The sequence below is a fragment of the Podarcis bocagei genome (assembly GCF_964188305.1).
Source record: "Podarcis bocagei genome assembly, chromosome: Z".
Classification (NCBI taxonomy): domain Eukaryota; kingdom Metazoa; phylum Chordata; class Lepidosauria; order Squamata; family Lacertidae; genus Podarcis; species Podarcis bocagei.
The window spans coordinates 35,478,715-35,491,826 of NC_138140.1; the positions used below are offsets into that span (position 1 = coordinate 35,478,715).

The 13,112-nt window shown below is 41.5% G+C and overlaps 1 protein-coding gene across 1 annotated transcript in view; it reads right to left on the reverse strand.

Annotated features, from left to right (window-relative positions):
• CENPI (centromere protein I) overlaps positions 1–13,112 on the reverse strand; it is a 30,091-nt gene that overhangs the window by 12,381 nt on the left and 4,598 nt on the right. The window contains exons 3-11 of the mRNA XM_081179415.1: positions 12,424–12,558; positions 12,132–12,250; positions 11,846–11,953; positions 9,620–9,668; positions 9,166–9,212; positions 5,586–5,705; positions 3,298–3,384; positions 883–1,011; positions 125–262 (exon numbers count right to left, since the gene is read on the reverse strand). Coding sequence (XP_081035541.1) covers positions 125–262; positions 883–1,011; positions 3,298–3,384; positions 5,586–5,705; positions 9,166–9,212; positions 9,620–9,668; positions 11,846–11,953; positions 12,132–12,250; positions 12,424–12,558 — 932 coding nt within the window. The remainder of the gene's footprint in view (positions 1–124; positions 263–882; positions 1,012–3,297; positions 3,385–5,585; positions 5,706–9,165; positions 9,213–9,619; positions 9,669–11,845; positions 11,954–12,131; positions 12,251–12,423; positions 12,559–13,112) is intronic.

Below are 13,112 nucleotides of genomic sequence, written 5' to 3' on the forward strand. Positions count from 1 at the left end.
CATTCATATTTTTACATTAAATTGGAATCATTGTCATACATTCTTAATTGTTCTAAAGCTGTGTTTCATTTGGGGTCTATTTGACCCCTGCATTATATTAGTAAAGTGCTATTCACAAACCTACCTCTAAATATTGAATGTTCTGCAGAAGCTGGGGGAAGGTCTGCAGCTGTTCCAACGAAAAGAATTTATGCTTTTCACTCTCAGCTAAGCTTTCTGCATTGGAGCTGCATACAGGCGGAATCAACTTTGTCTTCCTTTCCTATGGAGAAAACAAAATGCCAAAATCAAATGGCTCACAGCTACATCTCTAGATTATGCCTCTGTCAACCCTAATCCCAATTTCAGCTATCATACTATCTTCCAAATCTTTTCTAAAGTTGTTCCTTCAGTGATTAATTTTCTTTACAATTCTGTGTAATTGTAATGTTCAGGTGGAAGAAGAAAACCAAACAGTATTTCAAGCTCTGTGCGCTTTAAATATTCAATAAAAGGTTTACACTCCTCCTTAATGTCTGCCTCTTCCTGATCAGAATTATAATAATAAAAAATGTGTGAGCTTTACATATTGCATTCCATTTATAATGTAATTGAAAAAATAAATGACCACAGAGCATCTGTTGCTATAGCAAGTGTGAATCCAATAATAATCAGAACAGGAGTCTACTAAAAGCGTCATGTAAGCTACTCTAAACTTTTTCAAATATGAAAATATAATAAAGTTATTCAACACTTGCTACCATCAGGAAACCCTTTCCATATCTGAGTGGACAGAGATTCTCATGCCATCACTAACACTAACCACTTGTCAATAAAGTAAATAAAATTAGCATGCACAGTTGTAGCCCAATAACTGCATTCAAACTATCCCCAGCAACAAACCTTCTTCTGAGATTGGGGATACTCCATGCATTTTAAAGTTAGCTTGGATGCAGATGGTGTTCCGTGAATTCGCAGTTTTACGTTGTCAATTGCTGTTTTCCACGGATGTGAAAAAGTCCTAAATGACATCTGGCGGGGGAAGAAGAAGATTGGTTTTGTTGAGATGAAGTTCCTTTTCTGTAGCAAATGGAGGGTATCCTCAAATGCGTTGACTCTGCACTTGCTCCAACAGGCTACGCAAATCAAACTTTTTACTGCCAACATGTGTGGAAGAGAACCTCTCCACTTTTGGGACATAACATAACAAATTGAACCATGAATGCTCAAACTGTCCTTGATAGAAGAGGGACTGCAACCCTTAACAGCAGGCATTGGGGGAAAATTGATATGGGTGATATCAAAACCCAAATAGAACTGAGAGCATACAACCACCCCCAACTTTTCCCAGCAATGGGAATCACCCCTCCAGGGCAGGTAAGCTATCCTCCATCCAGCGTGGAAGAGGAACTTTGCATACTAAGTGCAATGTTCTGTTTACCTACAGTGGAGGAGGGTACCATTGAATAGGATGCTCTATACCAGCCTTCTACTCAACAATTAGCCTGGTACCATAAACAACTAGGAATTCCATGCAGATGAGTGAGCTGGTTGGTGGTGAAAGGACATGTAGCTCACTCCTTACCCAGCAACTTTGTTTTCATGTTTGCTGTGGAGGAAAGCAAATTTCTTCTTTCATTATAGAGCAGGCTGACAAATCTGCCAGTCTGCTTTAAAAAACCACAGCAGAACGAAAAAGGTAGCTCAGCTGATCCATTGGCAAGGTCAGCTCTGTGCTTCAGGCCTAGTAGGAGCAGCCCAGCAAACCTCAACAAAGTTTATTGGCAGAGGAGAACTCAGCACAAGAGTAATAAATGTCAGTTAAGATGACAGCTCAATTTAATTTCTGCTTTGATTTGGCTAAGCTATATGGGTACATCCTTACCATATTTGGAGCTGGCATTATTTCGTCATGGATCTTACAACAGGAGTACAGAATCTCCAGTCTGTGGGTCCATTTTGGTTTGACAGGTAATTTCCCCCAAACCATGCCCACCTATCCATCAGCTAGTGTTGCAAAGCAATAGCATTAAATTTGGGCTCAATTAGCTGATGACTGGGTGCTAATCCTGCTCAGTTCAGCCACGCTCTCTGGTTCCTGCTAGGAACAGGCACAGGCAGCCAAAGACAAGCATTGAGAAAGGTAGCTGTCCCTCTTACGGCCATCTACAAAAAGCAGCTTTCTTAAGTGTTTTTTTGCAGATCAGATGCAAGAAGGCTTTTTCACGTGTGCAGTGATGGCTGTAAAATACTGTCAGATGGCTATTAATTTGTTTTTGTGAGGAACCCAGTTCAGTTGATTGATTTTGTGACTGCGGAAATGGATAAATGCCCCCCCATCCAAACAATGACTATCATCACTGCAGGTAAGAAAATAATAATAATTTTAATTGTTATCATCTACAATACTGTCTAGGGATGCGGGTGGCGCTGTGGGTTAAACCACAGAGCCTAGGACTTGCTAATCAGAAGGTTAGCAGTTTGAATCCCCATGACGGGGTGAGCTCCCGTTGCTCGGTCCCTGCTCCTGCCAACCTAGAAGTTCAAAAGCACATCAAAGTGCAAGTAGATAAATAGGTACCGCTCTGGCGGGAAGGTAAACGGCATTTCCGTGCGCTGCTCTGGTTCACCAGAAGCAGCTTAGTCATGCTGGCCACATGACCTGGAAGCTGTATGCTGGCTCCCTCGGCCAATAAAGCGAGATGAGCGCCGCAACCCCAGAGTCGTTCACAACTGGACCTAATGGTCAGGGGGTCCCTTTACAATACTGTCTTATTTATTTCATAGTACAGTACATTGATTATTGCTTTCATTTTATGGATCAATGGTCATAGATAGTAAAATTCATGTTAAATTGCTGTTTTAGGTTTTTTTTTTTTTAAAGTCTGGAATGGATTAATTCGTTTTGCATTACTTTCTATGGGAAAGCGTGCCTTGGTTTTGGAACGGACTTCCAGAACAGATTAAGTTTGAGAACCAAGGTACCACTGCACTTCAAAAGTAACTCATGAAGGATTTTTTATAACTATTATTGTCTGGTAGAAATTACAACAATCACATGACACCCTTTGCTTCACCTTCATTATTAATTTAATATTAAGCAACGTGATATGCAAAGTTTAAGAATTCAGTTATGTGTACACCAGTTCCAATCTAACTGTTTCTTCCTCATCAATGAGTAGTTTAATAATTTGGCAACACTGAATTCAGATGCCTAGTCTCCCAGCGCAGATCTCACAGCACAGCACAGCACAGCACAGCACAGCACAGCACAGCACAGCACAGCACAGCACAGATCTCATTTGAAAGCATCCTCACCTTTGTTTTTGTAGGCAAAGCTATTGTAACCATTTCAGGAGCAAAGATCTTGTACTTCCATAGCAGAGTCTGCAGAGAAGCTGATGTCTGAAAAGAAATGAGTTCGATGTTGTTGCACTCGATAATGTTCAAACATAGTAGCTGGGAAACTATGAAACCCACTGCATCAGTGCTTTTTTTCTGGCGGCGGCGGGGACAGACGGACGGGGGACGGCGACGCATACCCCTAAACATTTTGTGAAGCTAAGTTTGGCCTCATTGAGGGGCAGTATTTCAATGTGAGAAGGGTAATGAAAATGCCCCTAAACAAATTCCTTTTTAGAAAAAAAGCACTGCACTGCATTAGACATAGCAAATCTCTAGCCATGACCCTACAAATAAGAGATGGAGGGCTATACCAATGCCAAACAAATGCTGTTGTGACAGACAGCAAGCCAGACCAGAATATGGTGATGCAGTCCCTCAGAATTCCACCAGAATTCTCTCTGATTAGCTACCACCACAACAGCCAGCCAGAGGGGCGAGTGTGGAGCAGCACTTTGGGAGGGAGACTAAAAGGAGGGGTTTCTGAATGAGTTCTTAGATAGGGATAGCGAAGGGAAAGAGCAGGAGGATAGGGTTTAGTTTGAGAGATAGGAGTTGATTTGAGATGAGAGAGAGGGATTAGGATAGGGTTTGTCTGAGAGAATTGGTTCTGATTTGAGTTGAACATCCTCTCTGAGGGGACTATCTATAGCAAGAGGAAGGAGCCTCAGCTTAGATAGGAAGACTGGGTTGGGTGTCTGGTGAAGGTATACAGACATGATTTAACTGGAGGGCTGAGTCTGAGCCAGGAGAGGTAGAAGCTATGGGAATACAGGCTACCTGGGTCTCATTCCTGCCAGGGCGGGAGAGTTCTTCTAGGTAAAGAAGACTCCCAAGCCAGTAACAAGGGGTGAGGTGATCCTCTAGGTTTGGTATACTAATCAGAATACCTCAGAAATCAGATTGTTGAAAAAGTGGGTAACTGATGAAAAGTGCACCTTGCTCATGAACCAAATTAAGAAACTGTGAAGGAAGTTGTGCTGCATTAAAAGCATTAACCTGAAACATCTGTCATAACTAAGTAAAATGAGAGAGAAGTAACAGAAACTGAACAACTGATTTCTGAGTAACTGAAGTTTCAGAAAAGATGTGCATATACTGTGTCTAAACAAGTACAGTGGTGCCTCGCAAGACGAAATTAATTCGTTCCGCAAGTCTCTTCGTCTTGCGAGTTTTTCGTCTTGCGATGCACGGTTTCCCATAGGAATGCATTGAAAATCAATTAATGCGTTCCTAGGGAAACCGCCTTCAGACCAGGTCCGGGGACAGTCTGTCCCCGGACCTCTTCTGAAGCCTGGGGGGGGACCCCCAGCATTTTAAAAAACCCCGGGACAGCGGAGGACTTCTCCGCTGTCCGGGCGATCTTAAAATGCTGGCGGGCGGCATTTTAAAATCGCCCCGGGACAGCGGAGGACTTCTCCGCTGTCCGGGGCGATTTAAAAGCCCCTGGGAAGGCAGGCAGGGGGGACAAAGACTTTCGCCCCCCGCCCACCTTCAGAAGGTGTTCCCTGCCTGCCGCCGGGCTTCGGAGCACCGTTCCGAAGCCGGGCAGCGGGGGGAGGTGTTCCCTGCCCGCCGCCGGGCTTCGGAGCACGGTTCCGAAGCCGGGCGGCGGGAGGAGGTGTTCCCTGCCCGCCGCCGGGCTTCGGAGCACGGTTCCGAAGCCGGGCGGCGGGAGGAGGTGTTCCCTGCCCGCCGCCGGGCTTCGGAGCACGGTTCCGAAGCCGGGCGGCGGGGGGAGGTGTTCCCTGCCCGCCGCCGGGCTTCGGAGCACGGTTCCGAAGCCGGGCGGCGGGGGGAGGTGTTCCCTGCCCGCCGCGGGCTTCGGAGCACCGTTCCGAAGCCGGGAGGAGGTGTTCCCTGCCCGCCGCCCGGCTTCGGAGCACCGTTCCGAAGCCCAGCGGCGGCGGGAGGTGTTCCCGTCCCGCCGCCCGGCTTCGGAGGAGCCTTCCGAAGCCCGGCGGCGGCGGGAGGAGGTGTCCCCGCCCCGCCGCCAGGCTTTGGAGGAGGTCCGAGGACAGTGGGGAAGACGTGCTGCGCTTCCCCGCTGTCCCGGAGATTTCCCTATGGGCTGTCGTCTTGCGAAGCAAGCCCATAGGGAAATTCGTTTTGCGAAGCGCCTCCAAAACAGAAAACCCTTTCGTCTAGCGGGTTTTCCGTCTTGCGAGGCGTTCGTCTTGCGGGGTACCACTGTAGACTTATACCTGAAGATGGGCCATCTCCTGTCTCAACTTTCTTTCACCAAACTCTTTTTCTGGAAATAAAACTTTTTTTGTTTGATCAACTCCTGCCTGAGACTCCCTGAGCTTTTCCTTTACACAGTTCTAGTGAGAAATATAAGCACAGAAGAAACCTTCAGAGGAACAAAAGTAGGAAATAAAGAATATACTGTGTTTGGTTGGCCTGAATATAAGCCTCACTTTTTCCCCAAATTCCGACCGTGAAGTTAAAGAGCAGCTTAAATTTGCGACCTTTCAAAAATGGGCTTTTACAATATTGCTGCTGAAACAGACATATGGTAAAACGGAACAAAAAAAATGTTTTATTGCCGATTTGCGAGCTTGAGATGGTTCATTTGCCATTTATGGGAATGAGTGCCTCCGGAATTGTAGCAATTGAATAGGGATTTGCGATTTTAATGATTGTACGGTAACTTTTGCAGGCTTGCAAGATCAAAGGCTTAAATTGGCTCGGAGTTACAATTCTACCAACCGCAGCAATTTTCAGCCTGTAACCCAATTTTAAGGGAGTGGTTTATATATGGGTATTGTCTCCCCTCCCACTAATTTTAAAGGTGTGGCTTATTTGCGGGTGCAGCTTATATTTGGACCAATATGGTAAATTGAAAACATTTGCGGATGACCTTGTGATAATGGTTGAAGATCCTATAAACTTATTACCAAAAGTATTAGAAAAAATACTGGAATGTGGAGAAGTATCAGGTTTTTAACTGAATAAAAATAAGACTAAGCTTTTAGTGAAGAACATTTCAGAGCAAGATAAAAAGGAGATACAGCAGAAGACAGAGATGAGTATATAAAAGAAAGTTAAATATTTGGGAATATGATTGCCAGCCAAGAATATTAGTATATTTAAAGACAACTATGAAAAACCATGGAAAGAAATAAAAAGGAACAGTAATTTGGGGAAGGATGAGTTTGTCATTATTAGGTGGAATTTCAGTGATCAAAATGAACGCATTGCCAAAAATGTTGTTTTTATTTCAGTCAATCCTGGTGGTAAGCAATGTGAGCTGCTTCAAAGAATGGCAAAAATACATTTCAAGATTTATCTGGATAGGGGGAAAACCAAGAATTAAACATAAATTATTAATAGATGTTAGAGGAGATTTCTCTCTACTGGATTTAAGATTATATTATGAAGCATCTTGCATCTGCTCGATCCGGGATTGGATAAATTTAACAAATGCTGATGTATTAGATTTGGCAATAGATTTGGTTGGCATGCATATTTATGGTATGCCTTACCATAAGGCAAAAGTTCATAAAAGTTTTTATACTCACATAATAAGAAACTCAAAGTTTGGGAGAAATACAAAGATTTATTAGAACAGAAAACACCATGCTAGCTTTCCCATTAGAAGTAATAGCTTTGAAAAAAGTGAGTATGAGGATAAATTGGCTGACATATAGAGAGCTATTAACAGAAACAGATAACCAACTAAAATTAAAAGGTTTTGAAGGAGTAAGAGGAAAAAGGAGTAGACTGGGTACAATATTTACAATTAAATTAAAAAATTTAAAATGATAAAAAGCATTTAGTTATGAAGTGTCAAGATTTCCGAGAGAAATAGTAGACGGTAGTACAAAATTGCTGAAAAAAACCACACAATTGGGGATGCTGGGGACAGTGGATTGAGTATATCCTCTCATGTGACCTCAGGCAGGAGCAAAGACTTGTGGGAGGCAGGCTGGCACTTCCTCAGTTTTTCAGATTCACCAAGCAGCAATGTTCGCCAAAGTACCAGAAACAAAACAACCTGCCTCCCTTCCTGGCTCATAAATCAATAAAAATAGAAGCAAGTGTCAAAATTGAAAAATTTATCTGAAGAAGCAGGAGAGCCAGGAAAAACATTCTGAGTCAGGCAGGAGAAAAAACTGAGGAAATGCCAGCCTACCTCCCACAAGTCTTTGCTCCTGCCTGAGGTCATGTGAGAGGATATACGCCATGAAATAAATTGTACAATCTGCTCTTGCAGAATTGGTGGGAAACCAAAGAGGAACAGGTCAAATGTGTTACGATAAAATGGGTGAAAGATGTGGGACATAATATTTTAATGATGGATTGGGAAAGGTTTTGGAAGTCATATATGAAATTTACTGCATGTATTTTACTGAAAGAGAACAACATGAAAATGATGTATCGGTGGTATTTAACCCCGGTTAAATTAGCAAAAATGTATGTAGAACAAGTTCTAATAAGTGCTGGAAATCTAAAGAAACAGAGGGTACGTTTTATCAAATGATGTGGGAATATAGGAAGGTTGAAAACTTTTGGGAAATGATTTGTAATGAAATGGGGGGGGGATGTTTAGAGTAACCTTTTTTTTAAAACCAGAAGCCTTTTTATTAGGTACTCTAGGAGTGGAGTTTCCAAAAGAACAGAAAAAAATGTTTATATATGCCACAATGGCTGCCCAGATACTGTTAGCCCAAAGATGGAAAGAGGAAGCAGTCCCGACCAAAGAAGATTGGCAAACCAAGTTAATGGACCACGCTTAAATAGCAAAACTAACTGGAAAGCTCAGAAATGAAGATGTCGATAAATGTTAAAAAGAATGGGAAATGTTTATCATATATTTACAAAAGTATTGTAAACAGGTTAATACATTGGCAGGATTTTAAGAACACTTGTAATTATAGAAATAGTATAGGAAATTTGAGGTGGAAAAAATAATTTGGAGTAGAAATGATATGCAGTTGAAAAGGAAATTTAAGGAACCAGGGGAGGGAAGTCATGGGATTCAGAGAATCCCATTTTATGGATTTGATATTGCTTTTATGTATATTTTTCTTTGTTTGTGGTTGTTGTTTGTTTTTTATATTTGTTGAAAATCTAATAAAAATATTATATAAAAAAAGTTTTCCTTCACATAAGACTGTGGTAAATTGTAGAAATTCATTTAATTGGCATACCATGCAGTGGATGCACTATAGTTAATTAGGGGCAGTTAGTGGAGTAAGGCGGCTACAGCTGCTGTAGAAGCAAACAATCCAAAGAGATGAAAAGCTAACAAAAGAATCTCTTCCATCTCTTTTGTTCATTTATGCTGTACAGTAGTACCTCGGGATGCGAACGGGATCCATTCCGGAGCCCCGTTTGCATCCCGAAGCAAACGTAACCCGTGTCCGCACATCTGCGTGGGTCATGTTTTGGCGCTTCTGCACATGATGTCATTTTGACGGTCTGTGCATGCGCGCGGCGAAACCCAAAAATGCCTAACCTGAAGCATATTCATCCCGAGGTATGACTGTATACCTTTTGCTTAGAGAGCAAAGGACAAAGGTTGCATGCTCTCTCAGATGAGCTCAGCATTAGACCTACACCACCAGCAGGTTATAAAGAATAGTAGATGCTACTATTTGCAGCTTTGCTTTACGTCTTAGAATGCAAGATAATGCACCATTTAAATTACATCAGATATTTGTCAGCTATCCAAATATTAAGCTTTCATGCCACACTGGAGTTCCTATAAAGATTAGATTCCAATTTTTTAATAAAAAAGTTTTGTCTTGCTTCAACTTTCATATCTCAAGTGCTTACCATGCTGTCGTGTAAATTTAGAAGTTTCCTCACACGGAAAGGATTCACTAGGGAGAAGAAAACAAAACTCAATACTTATTCGAAAAAGTTATGTTCTGCCTTTCACATATTCTTCTTCTTCTTTGACGATCACTCGTAGCTGAGTAACATTGTCTTCCATAAACACAGTTTTAACAATGAGTCCGTACTCAAGGCAGCTGTAGGTAAAACAGCAAGGGGATCTTTATTCCAAGTAAAGCAGCATATCAGATCTAGAAACAAGATAGGTCATACTCTCTTGCACAAAATCAGCCAGTTTGAATAAAAGGGCTGAGCACACTTTTGGAGGGTGGTAAACCCATAAAGTGGGTCCCCAAGACTGGGTGGTGGGAATGACCTGCCTCCTGTGACAAATGACAAAAAGCTTACGATGCAATCACATAACATGTACCATAGAATCTAATTAAGATCTCACCACTCTCCATTCTGGTCAGCAAACACAGCACATGACAGGCAAAGGGGAGCTACAGTAAGAAAGAAAATATATTACACAAAAGCAGTTAACAGGTAAATTCAGTTCTTTCCATCTCAACACAATCCTGAAAAGCAGATGGCATTTAATTCAGCAAGTATTTTAGTGTCCAAGTGACAATGAGTTCTAAATTACTAGCCTGCTTATAGACAGTATTTAACTGCCAAATGTTTACTTAGAAGTCCCACTTTATTCATTGGAACCATTCTGTGCACAGCAGGGGAGGGGGAGGGGGGTTTACCACAAGCAGTCTCACTATTGCAGCTGGATGCTAGAATGCAGTGGGGAGGGCCTGGCATGAAATTCCTTGTTGCCTATGGATACCAGGCAAGTGCTTAAATAGAATACAGATTTAACTATTTGGCCTCTGCATCAGGCTTTTTGTGAAAATGAAATGTTTTTAGAAAAACCATCACTCAAGTTGGTATCACTGAAGCAAGATGGCATTTCGATCTGCTGCTCCTTCCTTCCCTGGAAGCAAAAATAGCCTAGCTTGTAATCAGTCACATCCAGAACCTACTATTCTCCTGATGCTGGACACAGTCAGGGCATCTGATTGTTTAAACTTGCAAGATTGCTTTACAATTCTATGTTCCTTTGGCATTAGTACATCCTGGGTTGATCCACTTTTTAGTTTATACTATGGGTCAGTGAACTAATTTTTGCTGAATGGGGAACACTCTGATATTTCTCATTGGCTGGGGCACAAAGCAGAGCTGCTCACTGCCACCCCTGCTTTTTGCCATGGCTATGGAACCCCTAACTAGAATTGTCTTTGTCATCTCAGACCATACAGTTAAATATACTACAAGCTATGTAATGTCTCTGACTGTTTAGTATTTATGTAACATTCTGTCTTCCCTTAAATGTAGGCACAATTATTTAAACTTTAAATGATTTAGGTGCTGGTATTGTTATTTACATTTGGTGAGAGGGTGGGTATATTCGTATCCAATTAGTTCTAAAGTGGGATAAAGTCAAATAATGCATTGTTATCATTGTATCAGAGATTATAAATATGTCTAATGCATGACTTTATATGTATGTTTGTTTTCATATGTGAAATGAATCAAAATTACAGTGGTACCTCGCAAGACGAATGCCTCGCAAGACAAAAAACTCGCTAGACGAAAGGTTTTTCCGTTTTCGATTTGCCTCGCAAGACGAATTTCCCTATGGGCTTGCTTCGCAAGACGAAAACGTCTCGCGACTTTGTTTCCTTTGTCTAAAAACAAAGACATGTTTTGTTTATAAAGTTAATTTATTTTCCCTTCAATTTTTGAACTGCTCTTTACAGTATGTGTGACTTTAAAGAGCAGTTAATAAACTGTTGTTGTACCAAATTTGGCTTTGTTTGGACTTTTTTTGACCATAGGAACGCATTAATTGATTTTCAATGCATTCCTATGGGATTTCGTGATTCGCAAGACGAAAAATTCGCTAGACGACAAAACTTGCGGAACGAATTAATTTCCTCTTGCGGGGCACCACTGTAAATACAGGCAAGCCCCTTTTTGTGTACGTTCAAAGAATTTGCAACCCATTTTTTGGACCTGGAAGAGGGAGAAGCGGGGCCAGGACATAATGGATTTATGCATGCTCCGCCAATATGCACGAAAACCCGGAACACAATCCAGGGTTGCCTGTACAAAAAAAAAAAGATTGGTGCAATGAATTTAATGGATCTATGTTAGTCATGCCAATTTCAATGGGTCTGAGTATGACTAACATTGGATTTAGCCTATTACAGTCATACCTTGGAAGCAGAATGCCTAGGGAGTCTAACGTTCTGGATCCCAAACGCCGCAAATATGGCAGTGAGTGTTCTGGTTTTCGAATGTTCTTTGGAAGCCAAACGTCCAACGCAGCTTCCAATTGTGTGCAGGAAGCTCGTGTAGCTAATCGGAAGCTGTGCCTTGGTTGTCAAACATTTTCAGAAGTCGAATGGGCTTCCAGAACGGATTCTATTCGATAACCAAGGTATAACTGTCTATTTTATTGTTGTGTTCAGAATTCAGTATTTAGTAATGTTCAGGTTTTTTTAAAAGCGCCACTTTTTACATTGTGTCCTATTGTGTGGTCAGAAAGTATTCCTTATTGTTTGATTTTGGTTACTGTCAGAGAACAAAAGCTAGTTCCTTCAAAATAACACATTCATTTTTATCTTACCAATTTGTCATATCGTAAGAAGCTGAAGAAGAAACCGTAGAGAGCATTAATATTTTCCTTCTGGTCAATGAAGTCAAACATTACAATTAGCCATTTTAGAACGAGCACCTATAGGGAGAAGATAGATATCAGTAAGTGAAAGCAAGACCAAGATAACAAACCCCTTCTGGAATATGTTCAGGAATTGTACAACATCTAGTTTAATAATCACCAGGATAAATAAGTCAGACTGGCAAAAATATCATTCTTCAGATCCAAGACATCATTACCATGCTTTCCAAGTTACCTGAATGTCACTAGAACACTTGCGAGCACAGAGCCAAGACACAGCTGAAATAACAGAATCCTCTGTTATTACGGAAATGGGAATCAGATTCTTCAGTAGCCTATTGCTTATCACTGTACCTGCAAGACATTGAAAGACACTGCTTAACATTCTTAACATCTTCACTATTGATAATTTGTCACAAGTTAGAAGCAGCACAAGTTCTTGATAAGGGAGAAGGCATGGCAATGCAGCTGCTTTGACATACTTTACTGCCAAGGGGAAAGAGAGAGAAATTTTTTTCTTTCTTTACCAAGCTTGCCACTGAGTGCGATGTTCAGCAAGTTATGAATTTCTTCTGGTGCCAAGCCTCTCTCTTGTGCAATCTTTTCCACAGTCTTCAAAGGACCCTGCAAAGCTCTATTCTTTTTTGAGGCACTACCTTTAAGTAGAAAAAAGTCAAAGTGTGAGTAAAATACATTCTAAAAACCATCCTCATGCATGATGGCCTTTCAAATGGCTTGCTTTACCATCAATTGGCAAGGTAGCCCCATTGAGATGCCATGGCATTTGGAAAACTATGGAATTCTTGTTTAATTTGCCATCTGCTTTCTTGCTCTTTGGTTCAGTGCGTAGGTGCAGGTAGGGGCAAGTCTAAAGCTTTATTGAAATTCATCAGCCCCAGCCAGCATTGCCAATGGGCAGGATGATGAGAATTGTAGTTAAGCAACGTTTGGAGGGGCAGATGTTCCCCTAACCTGTTTTGCTGGTTAGTGTGCTAAGATCTGTGTACAAGCCCAATTCAGCTCATGGTACTTAACAAGGGGTTGCTTTAAACAAAACATTAGACTTCATACACTATTATGCTCCAATATACAAAACAGCCACTTCTCTATAGAAAGCTAAAGAAAATACAAGCTTTGGTGTTTGCAGTTGGCTGTAAAGGTTGCTGAAAGTTTTCTATTTCACTAGTTGGAAACAGCTTCTAGGCTATGCAGGGCC